Source organism: Mchenga conophoros, linkage group LG3 (genome assembly GCF_057382185.1).
Source record: "Mchenga conophoros isolate Kocher_MC1m ecotype Shallow Benthic linkage group LG3, M_conophoros_male_GT1.1, whole genome shotgun sequence".
NCBI classification, from domain to species: domain Eukaryota; kingdom Metazoa; phylum Chordata; class Actinopteri; order Cichliformes; family Cichlidae; genus Mchenga; species Mchenga conophoros.
In genome coordinates, this window is record NC_140528.1 from 10,629,248 (window position 1) to 10,656,690 (window position 27,443).

A 27,443-nucleotide genomic window follows, 5' to 3' on the forward strand; every position below is an offset into this window, starting at 1 on the left:
CAAGGCCCTGCATGTGTGGGTGGTTGTGGTGGAACGGGAAGAGGGAGGCAGCTGGAGATGGGGAGGGAAGGAAGGGAGGGGCAGGTAACCCCTCCCTGGGGCCAGCTCCCCCGCTGACCCCAGTAGGCACCCCCATACTCCGCGACCCGCCAGAGAAAGAGGGCCCAGGCCCATCCAGACTGGGGCCCAGTGCAGCAGCGCCTCCCGGCCCCACAGAGCCCGGGACAGTTGACCCAACCCCACCACAGAGAAAACTGCACCCACCCCACCATCCACTCATCTTCCAGACTACATAAGACAGTAAACGCCCAGGCTGAGATCTTCCTCCACCTCTCCTGTATCTCCCCCTCCTGCAGAGAGAGTCCCTGAAGAGAGGAAAGCTCCTGCAGATGTGACCATCTCCCCCACCAGTTGAAGAGCCCCCCAGGTGGCTCGACGCACCGGCGGCACCCTGCTCCAGGGCTGGGCCCCCATGCACCCACCCGCCCACAACCCCGGCAACACACCAACCAGGACCCAAGCCCCCGAGGCCCGGCCCGGGCCCCAGCCCGGAGACGGAGCGCCCCCAGAACCTCACGCCCATCCTGGACCCACCCAGGGGCAGCCAGGCTACCAGGTCAGTAACCCACGTCCGTCAGCACAGACCCTCCCCTAGCCCCGCTGCACGCAGCCGCGAGGAAACAGTCACCTGAGAGCCAACAGAGCCCCCAACCGGACATGACCGCTACCCCGGCTGGCCATCTTCCGCTCCTACTGCAGCAAACACATCGGCGACAAACACATCCAGCGATGGATGACCGATGGAGACCACAGTTTCACCAAGAGTGGAAGGCAGCGCCGGGCGAGTTACGCCACAATTTGCCAATGGATTGTAGATGCTTGGGCTAACATGGCTGCTGGCACTGTTGTTCGAGCTTTCGCAAAAGCCGGCATCATTTCCGAGGAGCCGCACGGCACGGAAAGTGACTCTGACAGTGAAGAAGGTGAACCTGGCATGTTTGATGGAGATTTAGCGCAGCTGTTCAATTCAGACACAGAGGATGAGGACTTCGATGGGTTTGATTGATGATAAAAATGTGAGTACCAAACTTTGTTTTGCTCCTGCTTTATTTTTAAATACGCACACTTGTATGCTTGTGTGTTGTTGATGATGACGATTACTGGTAATAAAAATGTGAGTAAGGTACCGAACTCAGGTTTGCTCCCGCTTTATTTTTAAATACGCATATGGTACTTGTATGCGCCCTATGATCCAATGTGCCTTATGTGTGTGTTAAATACAGTAATGGCACACATAACTGAGACTGCGCCTTTTAGCACAGTGTGTCTTATGGTCGTGAAAATACGGTAAATTTACTTATTATTGTGAAATATTATTTCATGATCATTATTTTTCACAATAACAGAGATTATTCCTGAGGCATTTTATTTATTCCCAGCCATTTTTAATCCAAAATGTCCTTTTTTTCAAAGTCAGTCTTTATTTCAAAATCCCGTTTTTCCCAATGGCCTATTTATTTCATTATTATTACACATTATTTGACCACAAGCAATCTTTTCTGGTTTGACGCCGTCTTTGTAGCCAGAAACCAGCTCTCTCCTCGGCTTCCTCCACTACACGCTTCCCCCACGCCAGTCTCCTCCGTCACTATAAAGGGGAGAGTCATGAGCTCCATCACCCTCACCTGTGCCGTCCAACGTCCCGCCACCAGCCTCCACTGCAGCAGGCCAGAGACCACACCCCTGCCACAATAAGTAAAAGTATATCCTTGCAGTACCCTTAATGCTAAATATGCTAAATTAACCGCTGCCTTTGCCCCTTTGGGATTATTCTTATGTCACTGGGATGTTGACCTTTGACCTTCACATTAGAGAGATGGGCAGACATAATTAGTGTATGAATTTTAAAGTAACAGGTAATAAAGAGAGTGTAGCAAATGTAGTCAGGTTTATTACTCTGTATCACACATGAGTGCCCGAGGGAGGCGGGGCTGACTGGGGAGACACAGGAAACAGAGAGACAGGGCTGACTCGACATGAAACGATGAAACGTGGGACACGGGAACAGAAACTAAACACAGGCTGAAATGAACACTGAGGGAGGGAGAACTAAGATTACTGAGAGCCTGATAAATAAGAAGAACAAAAACCAAGAAAAACAAGAGTCAAAGAAAACCAAAAACACAAAGCATTGGGCCAGGACCCACTGCTGTGACATTTATATGTGATAAAAACATTAAAAACTGCTCAGGTGTTGAAATCTTTCTACGTATACTTTAGGTTCAGCTCTCCAGCCTGGCATTTGGTTAAGCAAGATTCAAACATTTGATTTTGTTTAACTGGTTTTAATTATAGTTACTTTTTGTGAACATTTGTTGCAGCATTTAAAAATACATCATTTATTTTCAAACTTTTATTTGATTTAGAGCATCATATTTGACCAACGTAAATGTTTTAATTTCATATAAAATAACTGAAGCAGTGAACTAAATATCTGAAATCTTTCCTTCCTTAAAAGTTATAATCCTACTTAAGTTATAGTGCAAACGCTTAAGCAACAAATATACTTGATGCTAATTAATTAATATTTCCCTTTGATGTTGCAACTATGCGGTCACTTCTGTCTTTAAACAAAATAATATTTTCCAGTTACAGAAATCATAAAGTCCAAACTACACTGAAAAAAATATGTTGTTGGATTTACTTAATTCAATGGTGGACATTTGTTGCACACAGATGTTTTGCTTTGGCAGCAACTTAAACAATTGAGTTAAATTAACACAATTTATTCAAGTTCAATAAGCCTGTGCAATTTGTGTTGATAAAATTTGACTTAAACATGTTTTGATGAAGTAATTTGAGCTCTTGGAATATTTTAATCCTTCACAATTTTCTCACTTTATCCCAACACCATTCAATAACTTTTACCCAATACTACTTGGTCACTTAAATACTACATGTTATCTTCAAATTACATTTTGCTATTATATTCTAGTATCAAATACACAATTTTCAAATGGAGGCCTTATAACAGATTATATTGTTCTCTTCCAAGATGGTTGCTGGCATCCACCAGTAACCTTTCAAAACAAAATGTCTAATTTCACTGCATTGACAGTAGGTAAAGAATTAAACTGACATTACTCCTCCACTGAATCTACATAAATCAACAGTTAAATAATGTCAGTTCTTCCGTGTTCTCTGGAATCAATCACAGCAAAGAAATTAGACTGTTTCTTTTGAAAAATGTTGGCAAAGAACAAATCAAGATCAAAAATCAAGATTCAGTTAAACAACAATTATAACTAAACAATTTGAGATAATGTTAGTTTCCATTAACATTAAATTAGGTTACTGAATTGGCAAACACCTTCCTATTAACATTACCCATTTTACCCCAATAACTAAAGAAATTAGCACTTGCAGGTCAAAACCTTTATTCAAGAGATGCAAAAATAACATTGATACAGTGACTGTCAAAAATTACAGCACTGATCATACTGTGACATGTTGGTTCAAAACAGCACACTTAGAAATATTCAACGTTCTTTACTTCAACTGAATGAAACTGAAAACACCATTTCACACGACCCATATGGGATATTTAGACTGTTCACGCTACATCTCTTCACTAGTAAAAGAAAGAAAAAATACAAAGAGAAATTTAAAAATGCTGCCAAAATGCTGCACAGAGCAAAAGGAAAAACAAACAACAACAAAAAAATGGCCCTGTCCTCATGGCAGTTGCAGTGTATATAAAAATGAACCCTGCGATCTGTTCCTGGAATTGAGCTTCAAAAATGCAGCAGAACAAGTGTGAGATTTAAATGTCTTCTCACCTAGAGCTGATCACCTTGCATGCATAACAGTGAGCTTTCCTTGCAGGAGCAGCTTTGTCTTAGTTGTGAGCTTTTCTTGTACCGGACTCTGCGTAAAAGGGTAGAGTGGAGACCATAATAAAGTGAATTACAGTAATCTAGTCTTGACGTAACAAAGGCATGGATAAGCTTTTCCAAGTCATTGTGCGGGATGTAGTGTTTGGCCCTGGAAATAAGGCGAAGTTGGTAGAAACTAGATCTGACGACAGCAGATACTTGTTTATCAAGTTTAAATGAGCTGTCAAGTAGCACACCCAGATTCCTAACAGTGTCAGGGAAAGAACTAGTGAGAAAACCAAAAGCATCATGAAGTTTGGCACGAAGAGCGTCACTGCCAAAGATCATAATTTCAGTTTTCTTATCGTTAAGGTTAAGAAAATTTGCCAGAAGCCATTGCTTGACCTCACACATGCACTCTCGAAAGTTACTCACGGACATAGCTAGATCATCATTCAGCTCAAAATAGATCTGGATGTCATCAGCATAATAGTGAAAGGCAATGTAGTATTTCTCAAAAATGACACTTAAAGGAAGCATATACAGTGAGAACAGGGTAGGGCCTAGCACAGATCCCTGGGGGACACCACAGCAAACAGGTACAGCGGAGGAGGAGGAGGTGGCCAAGTGAACCGAAGAGAGCCGATCGGAGAGATAAGATTTAAACCAATCCAAGGCAGCGCCCTTGATGCCTACAGTGTGCTCTAGTCTCGCCAATAGTATGTTATGGTCAACCATGTCATCAGAACTAACCACGACGCAAGAGGAACACTGATGACGTGCAACCCCATGACCCAATCTGGGGCAGTGATGTACCAGCGGAGTTCAAGTTGTGGACCACCGGACAGAAGGTCCTGCACTCACTGTTCCCATGGGTCGGAACTGGAAAAAACACGTTAAGAATTGAGACTCTTGACTACCGATTTGGACTTTTCCTGAACAGCTCAACAAAGATAAATAAGGCTCAGAATGAGGAAATCGACGCGATCAGAATAGTGGTGATGCAACACAGGGTCGCCCTGGACATGATTCTCGCTGAGAGAGGGGGCCTCTGTGTCTTATTCAACACCACTTGTTGCACCTATATCCCGGACAACGTGCACTCCTTGACCATGACCACCGCCCTAGACAAGTTGCGACAACTGAGTAATGTGCAGCAACAAGACTATGTCACGAACAATGAGGACTGGCTGACCTGGCTGCTGAGTGGCAGCTGGAAGACCCTCGTGATAAAAGGACTCGTACTGATAGGAGTTCTGCTTCTATTATTATGCTTGTTTTCTACATGTATCCTACCATGCATAAGATCCATGATTGACAAAATGGTACAGGCCACAGTAATTACCTATGTTGGACTGCCACTAGAAGATGAACCGGATGAAGAAGATTTAGTATAGAAACACACACACACATACTGAATGATGCTACAATTGAAAATGTTATAAGCAAGTGATTGTTGGCTGATAATAAAGTATGATTAAGTGAAAAATATTAACATCAGGAGGGGATGTTAAAGAAGAAACGCTTTTATGAGTTTTATGTTGCATTAAAGTACATGTTCATATTTTACTCTTAATAGGAAAAGAACAAAATGTACTACTCGCTCTGTTTATAGAAAGAGGAAGTTCACCCTATGATATTTATACGAACTTAGACACACACGCACACACACACATATATGCAAAATTAGAGGAAACTGCTATGCTTGTTTCACCCTGCTATAAATAATAAACGACTACTGCAGCTCGGTGTGAGTCCTCTCTGAGCCCTCACCCGTGCAGCACGTTAACCGTCTCCAAGTGTCTCAGTGTTGTTTATTCACCTAACTGTTTGATAACTGTAAATCTCTGACAACAGTTTATTTATACCATCTTCACGTGAACACATTCAAGAACATCACAGATGAAGAAACATTAAAAACTTCCACACTACATGAAGCAAGAAAAATAGTTTATTCCTTTATGTAGAAAAAACAGAAACATCAAACATCTCCAAGACTCTGTTTGAAAGAACTGAAAACCTTTGTTCTCATGGTTGTGGAGCAGGGAAATTATTTTACTGCTATTGTTAAATTATCATCATTATTACCATTGCATTAATAATATAATCTGGAGTTTATATTGTGTTTAGAGGTTTAAACAGTGTGTCTTTCAGAAAGGCTAAAAGTAACAGGACAGGAAACAGGCTTGGAGAGTTTTGCAGAAGTGAAAGTTATTTTGAGCAGCAGGCTAAGACGAGGCTTTAACAATGTAACAGATAGCTTTAAGAAGGCCTTAAGCAGTTATGACTATTTTATACACAATGCATATCTGTGCTTATTAAAGAGTTGGAGCTCGGTCAATTAATTGGGGGTCGGAAGCTTTCTACAGTGATCACTGGTTTTGATCACTCAGTACGAGAGAGCACTCCTAAGTCACTCTTTTAAAACTACTTTAATCACTTTTTGTTTACATAACTCACTCCCTTTGTCATATGGCTTCTTCTATTCCTCAATTACAAACTCAAATGCATTTTATTAAACATTCACACCATTGTATCATTCATACAAAATAGCAAGCTGTTCTTCATTGCATATGTTTATGTTCTTAGCCAGGTTTAATCAGTGTCTATGCATTAAACTCCATGAGCTTGTCTTGTCTTTATAAGGTTAATGCATTTTCTGTTTGTGTATGTGAATTTGCATATGTTGCTTTTGCAGTGTGTCATTTTAAAGGTTAAACATGAGTTTCCAAAACGTTTTGCTGGAGAACAATGAACTATTTGACTGAGTTTCAATCATTTACAGACGAGCAAAACCAGGACAGAGAAAAAAGGACAAAACTGACTCAGTAAAAAACAAAAGAAGATCCCATGTAGATCTGTATTATGTAGAAGTTCAGCCCAGCAACCAGTTCAGTTCAACACAAGTTTAAATGATTCTATCTGAACTCTGTGGAGCCTGATCTCAAGCTTTTTGAGTCCGACACAGAAACCAGAGGATCTTTCTGTGTCTTCAGATTCACTGTGATCCAGTGATGGGAGTGATTTCAGCCCTGAGTGATCGCGCTGATGTTTGCACAGAGCAGACAATGAGGTGAATGTTTGGGCACATTGGTAACAGTGAAACAGTTTATTAGTAACGTGGGATCGTTTGTGTGCAGAGTATGAACTGAGATTCCTGAAGCTCTTGTCACACTGATCACAGCTGTAGTTTCCTTCCATGTGTGCACGTTCATGAATGTTACGACTATGTGACTGTGAGAAGCTTCTCTCACAGTAGCTGCACTTGTAGAGTCTCTTTCTGGTGTGGATCTGTTGGTGTCGTCTCAAGTGATGTGGACATTTAAAAGTCTTCTCACACAGGTCACATCGATAAGGTCTCTCCTCAGTGTGGGTAAATATGTGTTGTTGTAAGTGTGCGTATTTTGTAAAGTATTTGCCACACTGTTCACAGCAGTACACATCATGTCTGGTGTGAATGCGTAGGTGTGTATTTCGGTACCCTCTCTGGCTGAAAGTTTTTCCACAGATGTCACAGCTGTATGGCTTAATTCCAGAGTGGGTAACTAGATGACTCTGCAAGCTGCTACTGCGAGTAAAAGCTCTGCCACACTGATCACAGCTGTACGCTTTAACTCCACTGTGGATGAGTTGGTGTGTTTTTAGGGAACCCTTCAAGGAAAAAGACTTTCCACACAAGTCACAGCTGAACGGTCTCTCTCCAGTGTGGATGACCTGATGCTGTTTTAGTGAAGCCTTCAGAGTAAACTCCATCCCACACTCGTCACAGCTGTATGGCTTAATTCCAGAGTGGGTAACTAGATGACTCTGTAAGTTTCTACTGTGAGTAAAAGCTCTGCCACACTGATCACAGCTGTATGGCTTAATTCCAGAGTGGGTAACTAGATGCCTCTGTAAGTTGCTACTGTGAGTAAAAGCTCTGCCACACTGATCACAGCTGTACGCTTTAACTCCACTGTGGATGAGTTGGTGTGTTTTTAGGGAACCCTTCAAGGAAAAAGACTTTCCACACAAGTCACAGCTGAACGGTCTCTCTCCAGTGTGGATGACCTGATGCTGTTTTAGTTTAGCCTTCTCAGTAAACTCCTTCCCACACTCGTCACAGCTGTATGGCTTAATTCCAGAGTGGGTAACTAGATGCCTCTGTAAGTTGCTACTGTGAGTAAAAGCTCTGCCACACTGATCACAGCTGTACGCTTTAACTCCACTGTGGATGAGTTGGTGTTTTTTTAGGGAACCCTTGAAGGAAAAAGACTTTCCACACAAGTCACAGCTGAACGGTCTCTCTCCAGTGTGGATGACCTGATGCCGTTTTAGTGAAGCCCTCACAGTAAAACCCATCCCACACTCGTCACAGGTGTGTTTTTTCTCTCCCTTTCTTCTGTGAGGTTTGTCGGCCTCCTGAGAGCGCTGACTTCTGGCTCCATGTTGGTCCTGCAGTGACAGAGATACAAACAGAGGCAGTGAGTGAAATGCAGTCGTGGAACAAACTCAACCTTCAAACTCCATTAACACTAGTTTTAAACCTGAAGGTGGAGCGTGGCACCAAACACCTTAAAGGTCTCTTATCCCCACCTGCTGGTAGTTCTAACACATTACATCCAACCTGCTGTTAAAGATAATTCATGACTGTTCAAACACTAAAATCATGCCCATCCCTCCTGATTGTGTACTATTAGATTATTCTGTTATTATATGTTACCTTATATATGTAATCAAAGTAGTTGAATTAGAATACTGCTGTAGATCACATTATACCCTTTAATATAGAGTGTGTCAGCTGTATGTAGTGTAGTTCTCATTATACTTTTGAGTTAACAGAACATATTCACATATTAGTTCATTAGATAAATGTGCATCACTCTGTATCCTTGATCTGCTGGGAATGTGTTACACTGTTTTCTTGACATGCTTAATTGTTGAATCATGAAGAGAAGGTTGTAAGCAGGAGACTCTGTGTCTAAAGACAGGGGAGATAGATAGACCACATTCCACACCCCCACCTTACAGAAAGCAGAGAAACAACTGCCGAGGTCATAACTTAGGCGCTGTAACAGAGAAAAAATGTGATGTTTTGGCTTTTACGACTAGCTGGGGGCCACTAGAGACTATAAAAAGCTGAGCAACCCGTCACCATTTTGAGACATGTGCCTGACCCTCTGGTAGCATCTCTCCCGTCCGGACGTTGTAATGCTCTGACTGTTGAATTGTATGGAAATAAATGATTGTTGATTGAGCATTTATACACCGAGTATTGTCCTTCCTTCAGCCCAAAGATTCAAAGAATTCACACACACACACACACACACACACACACACACTATTTTTTATTTTAAGTCTTCATTGAAGTTTTGAATAATTCTCTAATTTTTTAAGGCAACTTATTCCACTTAAAAGTTGCTCTAAATGTAACAGTTTTACAAAACGTTACTTTTAACTCGAGCATTTACTAAATTGCAGCTTGTTGAAAACTGTAATATGATGATGTATTTCATCTGGATACTGCAGCTGAGCAGAATAAATGTGGTGTGTGTTACTAGTGCATTAATGACATCTTTCATAATGAAGAAGTGATACACAAAGAGCATTTCATAGCCATTGTCGGCAGAGTTATGTGACATTAGTGATGTTTGTACTTTCAGCGTTAACTTGGTTTTAAAGCCTTTAAAATATACGCTGTTCAATAGTCGACCTTCATCTGACAGAGAATGTGATGATTTTGTGGATAATTAAAGTCAGTCATATATCCACAAACACAACAAGCTGATGCTGCTCGGTTTGCAGTCCTGAACATCACGGCACAAGCAGGATCCACTGCACTGTTAATGTGAGCTGTGTTATATTGCTGCCTCTGTTCGGTGGTGTCGAGCCAAACGCACTTTAACGTGTGTTTGAACGAGCTGACGGTTCACTCGTTAAGCTGAAAGAAAGATGCTTTAATCACAGCAGTCACACATGTGTCCACTGCACCATCTGGAACTCTTCTTGTTTACACTCGTAATAACACAAACACTAAATCCTGCTTCTCTGGTGCTGTTGTGTAGCAGTGTGTACACCTGAGACTGTCACCTGTCTGTCTGTCCTGCACTCTCTCTCTGTTTCTTTCTCTCTGATTGTAGAATAAAAGTATGAACATGTGTTTATAAGTTACACTTGTGTTTGAATCCTGCAGCTTATCACACATTTGATTTCCATGTGTGACGACTGCAAGTGTCCAGAGTGAGGACAGACTGAGGGAGCCACTGCTGCACATCATCTGTGAGGCTTTGCAGCCCTGATGATCCACCAGGACAAACTCAGCAGTGTGTGAGGAAGAGGAAGAGCCAGCAGCAGCTGACAGATGGAGAGAATAGACAGACTGTTCCCTGTTTGTGAAGGACTGCTAGGAAAGTTTAACATAACTGTCTGTGCTGAATCAGTCTTATTAGGTAATGTTCAAATAATGTGATCATCCCAGCGTTTCCAGTGTGGGAGAAAGTACTCAGGGCCTTCAAGTTACACACTATGAAAGGCAGCAATAAATTTAATGTTCAGAAACCTAAAGTCTGTATCAGCAGCAGAATGGAGCTAAAAATAAATGTTTGTTTCAGTTCTATGAAGCTTTGAGTATTTTGGATCAGTAGCTGCTGTGTTTGTTGCATCATATTGCTGTAACTGTTTATATGCTTTATATATTCTGAGCTAAGTTGATCTATAGTGTTACATCATATTCTATAAGGATGTTATGTGTTTGTAGACTTTCTGCCCAGTTTGACCCATTTAGCAGAAGTCAGCCTGTTTAAGGCTCTGATATCTATTCTGTGTGACTTAAAGCAGTTATGACATGGTCTGATTTTCTCACCCAATAAAGGAATATTTCATATATCAGTCTACTCTTCATTCTATCAGACACAGTTATCACAGCTCCTACATTTGCTTTTTACACATATATGTAAGCATTGAGCCAAATGTAATAATGCCAACATACTGAAGGAACAATATTTGTCTATTAAATATGATACATCTGTATACACACTGTCACAGATACTTGTCTGTGAGTGAAGTGATTAATATAATAACTATAATATTGGCCATATTATATTTACATTACCACAGTGAGATGACTTTAGTCTCATGAACAACAGCAGCTAATTGTTATTTACAGCTAATCTTAAACGACTATTCAGCACAGAAATGAAGCCCAACAATCATGTTTCACAGTCCTGTGGTCTCAGCCTCAGATACTCATCAAATCACACAGAGCTCATGTAGAAACAAATGAACTAAATATGTTCTCCTTCATTTCTGTCAAACAAAGCTGTATGAAACGTTTCCAGCTGTTAGTATCATGGTTGCTAGGCAACCTGGGCAGCGCGATGGAGGCTAGACGTCCCATTTCACGAGCCTACGAGCCTCGCACTTCGGCCTTAGCGGTCTTTGAGTACGCGGCCCTTGAGGACTTTAAAGCTGCAGAACCTGAATTGGGATACAGCCATGATGATCTCCAGCCTCGTGCTCGCCAACATTCTCACCTGAGTTAAGAAGACGATCACTGAAATGGTCTCAGCAGGTCCTTTGATGACAGCAATGAAATGCAGCGGTAAGGCTTTTTGGGGATTAAGTTCGTTTTCATGGCAAAGAAGGACGATGCAGTTCATCTGATCACTCCTCATAACATTCTGGAGTGCAGGCAAAATGCTATTATAAAAACTTAAGCAGCAACTTCTCCAGGTTCCAATATTTATGCAATTCTCAAAGCTTTTGGCCACGACTGTATAACCTCTTCTGAAGTTTAGTGGATATTATACATGGTTATGCTCAGGATGTGTCGGCCAGTTTCCACTGGAAACGCCTTTTGGTTAAACTGTCAGCGAGGAATTTGCATTTGCACTGTTACATTTTTATATAACTTTAATGCACATAAACAACAGCTGCTTGTTTCAGTGAAAATACATTGATGGGTTTTTAATAAAGTTGTGCAGCTGTAAAGTATTTTGTCTGGTGTCAATTCTATCGTCAGCTACATCGTTATGGCAAATGTTCAAATGTATATGGTGATAAATATCTTTGGTCATATGGTCCTGCTCTGTCTGTCACCTTCTGTGTTGAGCTCATCGTTTCCTCTGTAGTGGCTGAGCTGAGTCCAAGGAGCTGAAAATGTTCCTCTGCTGCTCCGTCAGACTCTCCTCCTCCTGCTGATCAGCTGGGACACAAAACAGATCTTTGTTAGGCTCCACACTGCACTGAAGAGTCAAAGTGTCTCATATGTTCATCTGACAAGTAAAAGAACACATTTTTGTTTCCCGAGGTGGGCAACTTGTTGGAAACAAACACAAAAGGTTTGAGCACTGATACGTGCCATTGCTGCCATTGAAAGATGCAACGCCAGCAATGTGGATTGTCAAGACTCAAACCAATCATCAAGCAAAGACAACAGGGATCATTTGTTTCTCTTTATTTAGCATTCACAGCATTTGTAGTTGCCTTCTGTGCAGGGGAAGTCCACGCACACTGTGTGGTACCGCCATCCGCAGAAGGTGCATTCAACCTCTGTAAGAGAAACGAGATTGTCTGAGACTGAAATGATATTCACTAAAGAAGTGGTGATTTGTAAAACTTCACATTTTGATCCGGGACGTACTCTGCATGAAAACAAGCGCTCACTCTTCCTGCTCAACAAATGACAAGGGCGGAGCCTTATACCACGTGATACAGAAGCTGTGCCGTGTGATGCTAAAATTAGCAGGGAAACAACAACGGAGATCACGTCAGGGATGACGAGAAAGTGACAGGAGAAAATCCGTCCCGGTCAACCACCCAAACATCAATAACGGGAACCTTATACAGCGCTTCCCTATACACGTCGAACTCCCGCAGGCACAAAGACATTACGGAGGCTATCACTTATCACCTGACCAAAGATATGGCTCCATCAACACTGTGCAAAACGAGGGATTTAGGAAAACGATCAACACCCTAGACAAACGCTACACAGTGCCGTCCCGCAACTATTTTTCTATTGTCGCACTACCTGCTCTGTACACACAGCGTCGAGCAACGGTGGAGACGGAATTTCAAGCAGGACAACATTTTGCTGCAACAACAAAACGTGAGACATTTGTTGTTTTATGTTTATTTATTGTTATGAGAGAATCATGATCTCAATTCTAAGCCAAAAAATCGTGATTCTCATTTTATGCAAAATCGTGCAGCCCTAACATTAACACAAAACTATTGTTTCACCAGAGAAACACACATGAAGAGAGAGAGAGAGACAATAACAGCTACCAAACAGTTGTCATAATTCGTCACACAATGAGAAAAGGACAAATCAACAAGTAACAATGACTAATTAATATTAAAATCTGTAACATAATGTATTGTTTGGAGTTTAGTCTGATTGGTTCAGGATGAGCTGCCATTATCCAATCACACGTCTGCTTACCTGCATCTTTTCTCTTTTTTCTAACCTGAGCACCTGATGGCTTTGAACTTTTGTTGTCCATCTTCCATTGGTTTGAATTTTGCGCTCCAGTACAAACACAAATCCCCCAACCCGAGGATCAGCACAATTAACCTAACAGCAGGCACGTGCAGAGGGGGGGGCTAGAGGGGCTTGAGCACCCGCCCCTTTCCTGATGGGTGCCCAAGGTGCCCTTTTGTTGAGGCAACTTTTTTTTTAAAAATTATTATTATTATTTTTTTAATGTGTGTGTGCGTGCGGAGTCCTGTCTGTGCCCCTCAACAATAATATTTAACTATTAATCACAGTTTTGCTAAATAAAAGGATCTGGCTTGCATCAGTCACATGATCACATTTAACCAATGGTCGCCCTTGACGGCAGAACGCGGTGGTTACGAGCCGGGAACGAGCTCACAAAGAGCACGCGCATTTTTAGCAATCCGGAGCTGTAGGAGAAACACAAGTTAACTCAGAGACACAGACTGATGCGACACAACCAGTAAGTAGGTGTACAGCGCACACTGTAGTGTGTAGCACCCAGGAGTATTAGCTTATTACATACACGTTGGTAAGCTGTCTTGTTGCAACTGACGAACTGAAACAAACGAGTGTGCTGTGTGTGCAACAGCGCGACAAACATTACCTGTTCTTTTATTAACTGCACAGATAGTGCTGGTCACAGCTGCTGGCTACCTCTGTAAGGCTGTCATGGGTCTGTAGCTCTGTCACCGTTTTAGGGAACATATTTAGTTTTAAAGTAAGTTTCCGGGCTTTTCCTGCCTTTCTGGAGGGATTATATTTCACTAAAAACGATCTAATATGCATGTCCACATAATTATGCATTATTATAATTATAATATATTAAAAACACACGCTGTATTTTAAAGAACATACATTAAGAAGCAGATTATATTAGATTTATATTTTAAATAAGACAACATTTGGATGTTACAGCAGTAAAATGATTGTATCTCTACAGTTTAAACATGTAATAAGCTTTGCCCTGCACAGAGTGGATAGTGAAACAAATGGAATCATCATAAATACATTATTTCATATTTATTACTTCCCCCTCCTCTTTGCTTTATTAGTGTAGCTCTAGTAATAAATAATAACACAAAGTGTCATTGAAAGTGGATCACTCTTTAATTTACTTAATGACATAGCTGTGTTCATCAAGGAGTCCTATCACAGGGTTAATCTGTGGGAGAAACAAACCGAAAACACAAGACACAGACGCCTCAGTCCAATAGGTGAGACATGGTGGTGGGCCAAGCATGATGCCCTCCAGAAAATCTTTGGACATTTTGGAAAACCAGATGATGGCCTCTTCGTTGATGTAGTGCTGACGATGGAAGCCATTGAAAAGAGGGAAAAAGAAAAGCCAGCTGTTTGTGCCAAAGCACGAGGCTTTAAAGAGTGTCTCTTGAAGCATGAAACTGTGTTAACAGCACAGATATTTCTTAGAGTGTTTGAGCAAACAACTCCTGGGTGTGTGTTAACACACCCGAAACTCTGGCTGATTGGGTCCCACACCCAATTTCACACCTTGGCTCAGGCGATTAGAGGATCATCAGGGGGTCCTTTTGTCCCTCTGTGGGGGGTCACTCCCACTAGGTTTATATCTGGGACTCTCCACCATTTGACCTTAGAACTGAAGAAGCTTCTCGGATGAGAGGTGAAACGTCTTCAAGCAACTTAAAGAAGTCCAGACGCTTTTCTTTGCAAGCTCCTTTGACTACGATGACCTGGATGACTGAGAACCTTCACAGACATATGATAACTGGAGTGTGCAGCGTTTCCATGAGCAGTTTTCCTGCATCTTGACTCTTGTGTGTGGAGTGTTCATAGCATCAGCATCATGTTTTTGTTTATTTGTTTTGTTGGGTTGAAAATAATTAAATAAACATGTGATCATGCCTATGGATCATCATGGCACATATCTCCAGCCATATGATTTATTTATGCAGATGACAAAGTGAGTGTGAATGTGTCTGACATCACAGTGTTTTTGTGCACTGTGCAAAAGTAATTGCCTCTGATTGTGAGTGAGAGCGGTGATTTTGCGGATCACAAGCTATTGTAAAGGAAAAAAAAAAAGAGTGAAAAAGAGACAAATTACATTGTAGACGAAAAAAAATAATCATAGGAAAAAGGTTTCGTGTTGATCAGCCGAAAAACAACTACAATGTCATTTTCTGCTTTTAAGAAAGGATTGTTCACACAAACACAGAGAGAGAGAGAGGGAGAGAGATGTGTTGATTAAGCAGTGATGATAATAATGAACATGTCTTAGTTTGTCACTTTCAGGTGAAAAGCAGACCTGAATCAATTTTCCACATGCAGCGGTCGGAAGAAAGTTATAGTTTAACATCATTGGAAACGTTCAGGCCAAGTTTCTGGCTGACTTATTTACAGCACCATGTGTTTCTCAACCTCACAAGCAAGCTCACACCTCCCTGAAGACAAGGAATGCAGCTCCAAAGAGCAATAACATGGCAGATAAAGAGACAGCAGCAAAGTCCTGAACAAAAAGTCCCAGCGAGCAGCAGCAATGTGGACAAACATCACCAGAGAAGAAGAGCAAACCCATCATCCTGACTGATCGGATGAATGGCACTGTGTTTCCAACAAGCTGCAACTTCACTATGCATGTGAAGAAAACTTTTGAGGAGAACTGAGGAGACTGTTGGAGTTTGACATTTGCCACCTGTGGAGTAAAATGGCAAGAAGAGACAGTGGAACACAGGACAAAGCTGAAGGAGAACTGCCGGCTGTGGACTGTTGAAAGAGTGAGATGACAACAGAGTGAGAGTAAGTGGAAACACAGAGGAATGCTGTTATTAAATGTGGGAAATCAAAATTTGGGTTAGCAAACCTGGGGAAAAGAAAACTGACTGCTTAAGTGGGAAAATTGTGAAGGAGTCTGAAACAAATAGAAACATACAAAATCACACAAACAAGCAGAACATGAATTAACCCTACTAACAATTCCAAACACAAAATGACTCATGAAGACTCATAGCACATTAGTTAAGAAATGATTAAATAATAGCAGAGAAGTGTGTAGGAAAGGCAGCTTTTAAGAAGATGCTCTGCTGGATATGCAGCTCCACAGACATGCATTAGACCTGCCTAATAACACAAACACCCATGCAATGAAAATTAGCTTGTTATCATTCATCAGTGTAAAATAGTGTCAATTTAGCAGACACTTGTTATCAAATACTGAATTTATCCTTAAAAAAAAAAAAAAAAAATTTGACTCTCTAGGTTGCAGGACAACAATTTAACCTTTGTGGGGAAAAAAAAGATCCTGGTTTGACTAACCAGTGATCAGACAATAAATTTAGTGTTAAAATGGTAAATTGGGAGAAGCTTCCTGCTTGATTGATGCAGCAAGTGATTTACTGTATGAGGGGAATTGTCTTTTGTGATACTATTTTGAACATGCTTTCCTGTTGTCCTGTCAACTTAGTGGGTTAATAGCTGATATGCAAATTAGTTGATCGGTTTTAGATTAATGAAAGGTGACTGAATTCTAGCACGAGTGAATGAGATGTGTTGGAGTTGTTGTGTTGAGTGGAGACTCTAAAACACTGAGTTTCCTGCTTTGATGTGCGAGTGAATTCTGTATCTAGATACACAACTCTGAATATGTCAGAACAAACTTCTTTTATGAAGTGCATGACAGCATGTCACATGTTTTATGATGAAGGGAAAAGGAAAATTGAATACAATAGATCTGTGGCCTAAATGAGTGAAGAGCACAGACCTGGTGATTAAACTCATAGCTAATAAGACATTAGGGTTATGTTGTGTGTTGTGCAGCTGATGGTTGGCTTGGAGTGAATCTAGCTGATGATTTTTCTTCTGTTGTGAAGTCGAGCCTGCCGATTAGTATGATGGTATGATGAACCATGCTAATGGTATGATTTACCCTCCTGAGATGAGGAGTTTGTGTCATGACTTAACAAGGCCTTTTTATTTTGATACTTTCACAGTGCACTGAAAGTTTTGTTTGATAATCTGTTATTTTTCATTTTATCTTTTGAACAGGCACTGATTTTGTTTGTCTATTTCTTTTCTTTAAGCAGATCTGCACGTCAGAAATTAAAAGTGCTATACGACCTGTCGAGAACGCCGTTACAAGTGAGGTTTCTCCACATTAAAATGGGCTCAGGAGAAAGCCACTTATTTGGGCCAATTATTAAATGAATGTCCCAGCCTAAACCGGATTCAGCAAGGTAATCCGATCTAGAAGTTCTTTTTCTTTTTGAAATGACGTCATTTTGCTGGAAGTGGAAACTAAATGCGACGACAGGTTCCACTATCAGCAAAGAATGAATGAATGAATGGAAATAAAGAACAAACTGACTGACTGGTAAAAGCTGACAGGACATGACCACGACTCAAGGTTAACCTCCACCTAGACAGGACAAAAAGGTGGATGAATTTATGTGTTTTTTTTTGTTACAGGAGCAGAAAGATGACAGCAACATTCGCAGTTGCATGACGATTTAATCTTTTAAATGCCATTTTTTCTGTCTGTGAATTTACTATGTGTGTGTCATTCACTAACTTGTGTTGCTCACAGACATTACTGTGAGAAAGTGTACACACCTGCGCAGCGCTAACATTTACATTTCTTTTTACAGCAGATGATTAATCATGTGTTTGATCATGTGATTTATAAGAGGATTAGTTAATGTTTTCCTACTACAGGATTTCTGGGTTTATATGTGACTGTCATTCTTTCCACAGCTAGGGTTGGCTACCTTTATGGTGTTTTTATGGTACCTCTGGAACCTGTTGACCTGTGTCTGACCTCCGTCTGACCACAGTCAATGTGTATTGCTAATGTTTGTTTCTTTGAGAATGCTGTGGAGGATTTGGCAGAAGCGGACAAGTGCCATGAGTAAAACAAATATGAGGTTACTGTGTTTCTGGGAAAGTTGAATATGGGCTCTTAGCTGGCCACTTTGAGCCCATAGGGATATATGAGTGGAGTGACTTTGCTTAAGAGAAGTCACTGATTACATTAATGTTAACTGAGCACATGGGATGATCCATGTCTGAGGCAAATTAGGGAAATAATTGTAGTTTCCCGATTTGAGAAAACCTGCACATGACACTTGTCTTGCTGATGTTGAATGCTTATTACTCTTCTGATATATTGTTTATAAGAGTGAAGTTGATTTTATTGTATGCAGGCTCCTGGTGGAGCCAGTTTTTAAGACAGGGATCCTGGTTTGGTGAGTTGACGCATGGTTGTCCATGCGTCAAGAAGTGGGGTCCAGAATTAACATTAAACAATGTTTACTATTATTGTTGCAGTGATTTGTGTGATTAGCTGTTTATTTACAAGTATTAAATCTATGCAAGTGGTGCACCCATGTTCAGATGAGGCTTTGATGGCCTATTAGTGAAGTTCACTGAACTAAAGAATGTGGTTTGATGATTGTTGACATGCTCTCCAAATAGAAATCTTTCTGAAATACAGGTGCAGCAGTGAGAAGCGAGAAACATTCCAGGCATAGCCCAGGCAGTGGTTGAGGACAAAGGTCAAGCTGTTTGGGGCCCAGCATGAGATCAGACCTTGGAGCCACAGCAAGGACCATGAAACTGCCTGCAAAATAGCGGAGAGACCCTCCTGGATTTATCAGAGCCACTGCAAAGAGGTCGAGGTCCCAGGAAACCCCAGCACCCTCAAGACAGCACAATAGAGAAATCTCACACTTGGTTGTTTCGGTGGTGAGGGGGGAGTGCTGATTGAGCCCCCGTAGGGTAAGCTCGCACTTCAACCTCCAGCCTCTGATCAACTCTAGGGCAACCAAGTGCCAGGCGTGACAGCTGAATCAGCTGAACCAGGAGGAAGGCAGAGAAGCTGAGTGTTTTGAGACAGATCCAGCAGGCCCAAAATCAGGACTATCCATGACGAGAAGGAGTGCCTGAGAGGATCGTCCACAGGATGGGAGCTGAGGCCAGGAGAGAGACTTCAAGAGGATCAGAGATCATCTTCAGCAGCGTTGGGACAGGAAAACTCGAGGGATGACGGGAGCGTGCCAGGCTCCATCGACAGCGCAGAAGGAGTTCGAGGATGACATCATGATTCTGTGAAAAGCACAGGAACCAGAAGCTATGGTGGTGATGACAGCAGTTTCCTATGAACATCACCTAATGCTGTGCCACTGTACTGTGAATACGATGATACCCTGAAGACTGCTGGGATCACAACAGCAGTAAGATAACGGAACCCTGCACCCTTTCCACAGAGGTGTTTCTCTGCAGAGCGTGGACAATGAAGGAGTCATAAATATCCCCCTCACAGGACGAAGGCTTGAATGAGGTGATGGGGGTTGGTAGAGGCCATAAAACTAGAGTGCTGAGAGGTCTGCAGCTTTGGAAATAGCTGAGACCCATGTTGACAAACAACAAAACTAACTAGTATGTTTGAATGTTTATTCTACATACATTCGGACTCTGGTCCTATGGACAGTGATGGAAACAACTGGAAGAGACATTCATGACGCCCTGCAGAACTCAAACCACTCTGCAGAGAGACATGTGATTTGCACACCCAGAGAAAACACCACCAAGCTGAGATGGTTTTGAAAATGTTACTTTCTTATTTTCACTATTAAATTAACAATTTCTTTGTTTGCTTGTAGGATGCAGTTTGCCATGAGATGAGATCACTGAATGGGATAACTAGGGATGGGTATCGTTTAGGTTTTATCCAATACCGGTGCCAAATCGGTACTTTTGAAACGGTGCCGGTGCTCAAACGGTGCTCGAACCGGTGCTTAAAGAATGGAGAACACAAAATTGGTCCAAAAACCTCTCATATTCAGCTGGTTTTTTGTAAAAAGATAACAATGTTAGCCTTTTCTGCAGCTATGGGGCATATATGGTATCACTCTTAGCTGGAAGCAGTGCTTAAACAATGGAAAAAATACAAACTTTGTCCAAAAACCTCTCATATTTAGCTGTTTTCCACTTTTTCTTTGGTCGTTTTAGCTTTTTTGGCCAGGGTGAAGGGAGCATCTGCCATCAAACAAGAAGACAGCCGCATGTAGCTATGATGATGTTTGCTAGTTCACCTTACATGCATTAATGTAATAACGTGGTTAGCCTACTCAATGTAAATTACACACGAACAACATTAAGCTACTCACGCAGAGAAGAACGGCTGCTGCTGCCATCCAATACGGCGCATTTCTCGGCTTTTAAAAAAAAAAAACGCTATGCGTCGCCAGGTGTTTCATCGGATTCGAGGTGTTACTTCCTTTGACAGTATCACAGTATCAGCTTAAAGCACTTGTTGCTGCTGAGTTTGCATATTTTGCTGTGAAGTACAGCCAGACTTTTGACCGCTTTGCCTTGGGCATTTTTAATCTGTAGCTCTGCATAAAAGAACGTACGTACCTGGACCCGCCTACTATCCTCGGAAACGTAAAATGATTGGCTAGAAGTGTATCACAGCTCAGGAAAAAAAAGCACCGAAATAAAGCACCGAAATGTGCGCTGCTTTTCGGTCTGGTTACTACCGTTTATGTCAGAACCGGTGCCATCATGGCACCGGACACCGGTACCCATCCCTAGGGATAACCGCTAATACATTTGTTAAACTGTGTATTTTTTCAGTAATTTAGGGTGATTTGACATATGCTGAATATAACAATGTTTGCATTGAACCTGTCAGACATGAGGTATTCGTAACTGGGGACTTTTCAAGCATAAACGTCAATAAGGGGGGAATGTTAGATTTTGTATTGTTGATTGTCATTTATGCTTAGAAACATTTACTCATATATGCTTAGAAGTATATAATCATTGGTAGATTGAAAGGATGTCTCATCCTAAAAGAGGTCTGTATTAACTCTGTGTAGAGGGGGGTGCATACATTCCTCTGCACAGTGTCCTGGCATGGATCACACTCCCTAGGAGAGTTTATCTTTGATTTATGGTATAGCAAGCACACGTATATCTGTTTAAGTATAAGAGCCTTTTGTTAGATGGACCCAGACGTCCTGGCACCAGCTAGCACCAGAGTCTACATAGGGTCACATCTTGACCCCACACAGATCTCTCACACACACACAAATCACACACCCACATACACACACACACACCCACATACACAGGCAAGGTACTCTTTGTTTGTATGTAGACGTCATATGTTAATGAACTTATGCATATTCATGTAACCTCAATAAAAGAACAGTGGTACGGGAGAACGGACGAGAGCAACTGGGGTTAAGCGAAGGGACGGCGCTTTGTCCGGTTTTCTCCCGTGCACGAGAAACATGAAGAAGCTTGCCTACTTGTGTCTTGCTTTGCAGTGTAATTATATTGTCTCCAACGTTCCAGCGGATGGGTTCAAGCTACAAACCTATCATAGGTAACGAGGTAAGTTCCATGTCTGAGTCAGAGTCGTCTGGGCAGTGTGCCATTGCGATTTCAAAAAAATTAAGCCGCTCCAGGGCACAGCGCAGTTATTGATATAGCAGTAAAAGAGTCAGTTAGGTCAGACTAGAAAGACAAAACTGCAAAAATGCGTTCAAGATTAAATTTAGAAAAACCACATATAAAATTTCGCCCAACAACTGAAATTAGACTGGAGTGATCAGAACCATGTTATTACAATAGCATGTCTGCAACACTAGAGCTCAATGCAAGATTAGTTTTAAGTCGTTTCGTTATACTGAGCCGAAGACCAGCACCAACGGTTGTAGTCGGCCAAGCTATCACTTACATGTGCTACAGTCAGTCTCAGCAGAGGGAAAGGGGAATGAAAAGCCAGCAGAAATGTTCATGTCCAGGCTCTCCACAGAAGAATTAATCCTTAGAAGACGAAACCAACAACAAATAACAAATCCACGGAGTCCATTCGCGTCGCGGAGTCAGCTTCTCTCTTTTTCTTTCTCCTAAGCGGAGCAGCGGCACACCACGGTATCCAGAAATTAGTCGGGTCCCACCTGAGCTGAGGCTGCGGCCATGGCTGGAGAAAACGTCTGAGCGTCCGCAAAACTGGGGGGATTTCCGAGACAGTTCACGTGCTAGAAGAGAAGAATCCTCGGCGGTAGGGCTGGGCGATATGACCCAAAATTCATATCTCGATATTTTTTTTTAAAAGCCATAAAGTAAGAACAAAATGAGAGTTCTTAGTCAAAGCTGTGTCCCAGATGTCACACAGGCACTTTTATTAACATAGAGCAGATGTACATAAAATTTACTCAAAAATAAATTATGAGCATTTATTAAATAATAATGCTCCATAAATAAAAGAAAACAATGTTGTTTTTGTGCATAACAAAAAGCTCACAATTGTGCAGTCAAAATGTAAACTAAAAGACGCTGAGCATAGTAACAAAGACAGATTTCACAGCTGCTCTGTTCCCAACTTCTACTCTGTGACTGACAGCATTGAGTTTGAAATCCTCTTCGTAACCACGTCTCTGAACAGGTGCCATTTATGGTCCTTATACACAGTAGGGTAATATTACGTTGAAGCACAGTACGTATCACTCCGCGAAGGCTCCTCGGTAGCCGTAATGCGCCGACAAACTATCAAGCGGTGCAGCACCGTAGTTTACCAAAGTCGTAATAAAACATTTTTGACAGATTGCTGAGCACTGTGTACCACATAAAATCGGTTCACGGCCATCAAACACAACCAGAATTCATACATAAGGTGCGCTGTCAACTTTTGAGAAAATGCAAGGATTTTAGGGTTAGCGCGGTTAGCTCGTTAACACGTTGACGCCGTCCAGCCCCACTCACTGGTCGATGCGCAGTAACTCGTTAACGGAGATTTGCCGTGTCCATCTTGTCGCTGCCTGCACGTGAAGCAATGGGGGAGGAGGGGGAGTTGTCTTCAGTGAAGGCGAGGCGGAGTAACGTTGCGTAGAGACAAAAGTGGACGAAAGAGAGGCAAACTTGCGGCTCCACAACTATAGTTATAACGTAACATAGACTATATCGATATAAAGGATATTGTCACATCTTATATCTCGTATAAAAATATATCGATATGTTTTAAAAACTCGATATATCGCCCAGCTCTACTCGGCGGGATGCAAAAATCGTCTGAAGTCCAAGGGGAAAAAGTTCGGGCGCCAGTTGTAACGTGCAGTGGAGATGAAGCCAGCCGCGGAGGTGTGCAGGTGGATAGCGAATGAGCAACAGCTTCTGACTTTCCAAAAAGTACTCATTTATTTACAATATCACAAATAAAAGTGCTACCTCTACCACACATTACTAAAGAGCACACTAGTCCGCGTACACACGGGAGCATCCATTACAGGAGGAGTGCGAAGAAGAACAAAAAGGGGGTGACACCAGTTGTGAGACAGGAGGCGCCGCCATGTGGTGATACACTGCATTACAATAGCAACTGTTACAATATAAATAATGTTCTGAGAGGCTTTTTGTTGGTTGAGTCTGAAATTGATTGTATGTACAATTCATATCCTTATAAAACGGCAGAAATATGGTGTTTTATTAATAAACTTACATTCATGGCAGTGGCGTGTCTAGAAAATTTTTGTTGGGGGGGCCAGGTAGGGGCACAGATTTGGAGAAGGGTGGCAGATGTAATTGGCAGATAATGTTTAAAAAAAAATTCTACCAACCATTAACCATAATTCAATAATCCTGTAAACCTAATAACCGAATGCGCTTTTAACTCTTATTAGAATGAGATTTTAACCACTCCGGTGCAAAGTTTTTAGATACTGCGTTGATAAAGTACAAGAGATACAATCAGTGCTTTGTCAGTGTTTACTCAGCATTCAAGGACAGCAATATTTGCAGTGTTTTTACTGACATATAGTGCACATATGTTTTGGGCAAAAACATTTTTTAATATTAAAATACGAACATTTGTAGCAAACAATTGACAAATTAGCCAATGCCAATGCAAAACTTTATCTGCCTGTTAAAAAAAAGAAGATAATCTTCTCACAAACTGGTGTTTGATTTTGAAACAGGGAAAAAGTGGGGAAACAACTGAAAAGACTAATATTTGAATAAAACCTGAAAGCAAGTAAATACTTTCTTTGCTTCCTTATGGTAAACTTTGGTAATATTGATAAAGAACAGCACTGGCTGATGATGAAATACAGTCAGCTGGCATGGTGACACTGCCAGTATTAACCTGCAGGGCTGGACCGGTACAGAAAATCGGGCATTTTGACTAGAGTCCGGCCCACCAGGTATTAAAGCCATAAAGCCTTTGAATGAAAACAAATGCTGTTGTGACAGTGATGTACAGTTTTGTTGGTATATGTATGATTTCTATACATTTTACGTCAGATAAAAACTTTGGTTGTAAGATTTAGATAATTATTTAATAAAAGCTAGATATTTTAAATGAGAATAAGAAAGAAAAGTATTTCTTTGTGCCCCCTTTCCCTGTTAATGCCCTACCTGCCCCCTGGCAAAAATTTGCTAGATCCACCCCTGCACAGTTACCAGCTGTCAGCTACATAGAAAAGGATCCTGGTGTTGTTTGTCTCTCAGAAACAGTTCATAACTTCCCTTCAACTCATTCATGTGACCTAAAAGGTAAACCTGTTTCTCCATCACCTGTTCAGCTCTGATGATTCAGTAAGGACATCTCCTGGTTTCATCTTCATGTTTCCCTCTCACCACATATACACAAACCGACATCATGACCAGCAAAGTGGGCGATAAATAAATGAGAGAGAAAAGCCGATCAGCTGATCATTGATCAGTTTCATGATTGAAGTAGCAGCAGGAGAGAGAGGGTGAGAGAATGAGAGAAGAAGAGGCAGCTGTGCAGCGTAAAGACAGAATAACTCCAGCTTTGTGTCTTTTTCCATTCTAGCTAAAGTCCGGGACAAACTGCGTCTCTTCTCAGCTCAATACGAAACGTGTAATATTTTCTCTGAATGAGGGACCATTCCATTTTTTTAAGGAGCCGTTGGCATGAATAAAATAAAGTTCACTATCAGTAACATCATAGCACCCACCCAGCTGTATAAAAACTCCATCAAGCTGGCTAGAACGCAGTACGAGTTATTGCAACTGAGGGTAAAAAGTCAGCACAACGAAAATAAACTCCACCTAAACTTAGTTTATATCTGACCCAGATAGACTGCAGGTCATAACTTCTTACCTGAAGTTCAGTTCACCTGACACTCGGACTGGTGGCCGCCTCGGGGCTCTCCTCCTGCCTCCCCTTCCCTGCTGGCCTCTGTGGAAGCCCTGCCATAGCCACCACCAAACAACTGAGTTATTTTTACACATCGACCTGCATCTTATAACTCATAACTCTTATGTTAGCTGCCCTCAGTAGCATACTGTCTGAAATATTCGACGGCTGCAAAAATTCTTTAAGTTATTTTTTTCCTTGGGATTCTAATTTCACTGAAGTTTACTAAACTCAACAAACTTAATATTACTTACCGGGACATTTATTCTGTCCTCATTTTCTTTCACCGAAAAATTGTTTCCTGCAGTGTTGTCCTTCGTGCTTGGCTCACCTACCTTTGCTAACGTGATGCGCATAGCGCAGAAGCCGATGCTGCATTCACTTAGACTCGGATATCTGAGCTTCACCGTGAAAACATAATCGTACATTTGATATTTGATTGAATTTTATTGTTTTACCTTTGGGGTGGCACCTGGGGTGGCCAGTCTGGTTGGGGGGGTGGCCTGTGCCCCCCCAGGCCACCCCGCTGGACACGCCATTGATTTATGGATATAAAATAGCTAAAAGTATTAACATGCCTCAGAGAAATCACTAATAACACTAAGGGCTGGACGGATTTGATTTGCATTCTTCAAGAAGAGTGTGGTGTCATCAGCTAGCTGGCTGATGATGAGCTCCTTATCAGCTGTGCTGATTCCTTGTATAACAGGTCAAATCTCGGGGTGGAGTCTTAATCATTTTAATTGAGCTATTGCCATTCGTGTACAAGGTTTTGATAGCTTTACAGAAAAATGCCAAATTTTTCCAAAGAGTGGAAAATAAATTGATGTTCAATTGTATCAAAAGCCTTTTAAAAATCCAGGAAGAGAATGAAGCTATAGTCAGATACCAAATCAGAGTAATCAAGTAGATCTAAAACCAGTCTCATGTTCTTAGAAAGGTGTCTGTTTCTCATAAAGCCTGATTGTGTCTCATCGATAATTGTGTCCAAGAACTCTTTCATTCTGTTAGCAAGTACTAAAGCCTTAATCTCATAGTCATCATTGAGCAGACAGATGGGTCTCCAATTATCAATAAGAAGTAAGTCTTTGTTTGGCTTTGGAATAAGTGTTATGAGACCCTGAGTAAGAGTAGGAGGGAGGATGTTATTCTCTACACTTCCTATGAAAAGCTGCAGTAAGAACGGAGCCAGGAGATTAGAAAATGATTCATAAAACTCTGCAGTTAAACCATCTGTGCCGGGAGATTTGTTGGCCTTAAGTGCAGAAATAGGATTACAAACGTCCTCCACAGTCAGAGGGCTGTCACAGTGACTTCTATCTTCCACAACAATAGTTTTTAGGTTTTTAATATTATTGAGAAACAGCGTTGAGACATATATATATATATATATACACATATATATATATATATACACATACAAAAAAAAAAAACACCCAGCGCGCCCCTGCGGGCGGTTTATCCTTCAAGCTCGGGTCCTCTACCAGAGGCCTGGGAGCTTGAGGGTCCTGCGCAGTATCTTAGCTGTTCCCAGGACTGCGCTCTTCTGGACAGAGATCTCCGATGTTATTCCCGGGATCTGCTGGAGCCACTCGCCTAGCTTGGGAGTCACCGCACCTAGTGCTCCGATTACCACGGGGACCACCGTTACCTTCACCCTCCACATCCTCTCGAGCTCTTCTCTGAGCCCTTGGTATTTCTCCAGCTTCTCGTGTTCCTTCTTCCTGATATTGCTGTCATTCGGAACCGCTACATCGATCACTACGGCCGTCTTCTTCTGTCTGTCTACCACCACTATGTCCGGTTGGTTAGCCACCACCATTTTGTCCGTCTGTATCTGGAAGTCCCACAGGATCTTAGCTCGGTCATTCTCCACCACCCTTGGGGGCATCTCCCATTTTGACCTCGGGACTTCTAGGTTATACTCGGCACAGATGTTCCTGTA

The 27,443-nt window shown here is 41.7% G+C and overlaps 1 protein-coding gene across 2 annotated transcripts; it reads right to left on the minus strand.

Moving 5' to 3' along the window:
• Positions 1-2,856: 2,856 nt before the first annotated feature.
• Positions 2,857-25,985, minus strand: LOC146577239 (uncharacterized). Of its 2 annotated transcripts, XM_085252486.1 has the most exons (3): positions 25,463-25,985; positions 11,952-12,057; positions 2,857-8,309 (listed from the first exon to the last, which is right to left on the minus strand). In XM_085252486.1, exons 2-3 carry the CDS (start codon positions 11,967-11,969, stop codon positions 6,768-6,770), a joined length of 1,560 nt encoding a protein of 519 aa, XP_085108612.1. In that variant the 5' UTR covers positions 11,970-12,057; positions 25,463-25,985; the 3' UTR covers positions 2,857-6,767. The 2 variants fall into 2 exon arrangements, with proteins under 2 accessions (XP_085108612.1, XP_085108602.1); XM_085252476.1 differs by lacking the exon at positions 25,463-25,985 and having other exon boundaries at positions 11,952-12,225.
• Between the last annotated feature and the right edge of the window lie 1,458 nt (positions 25,986-27,443).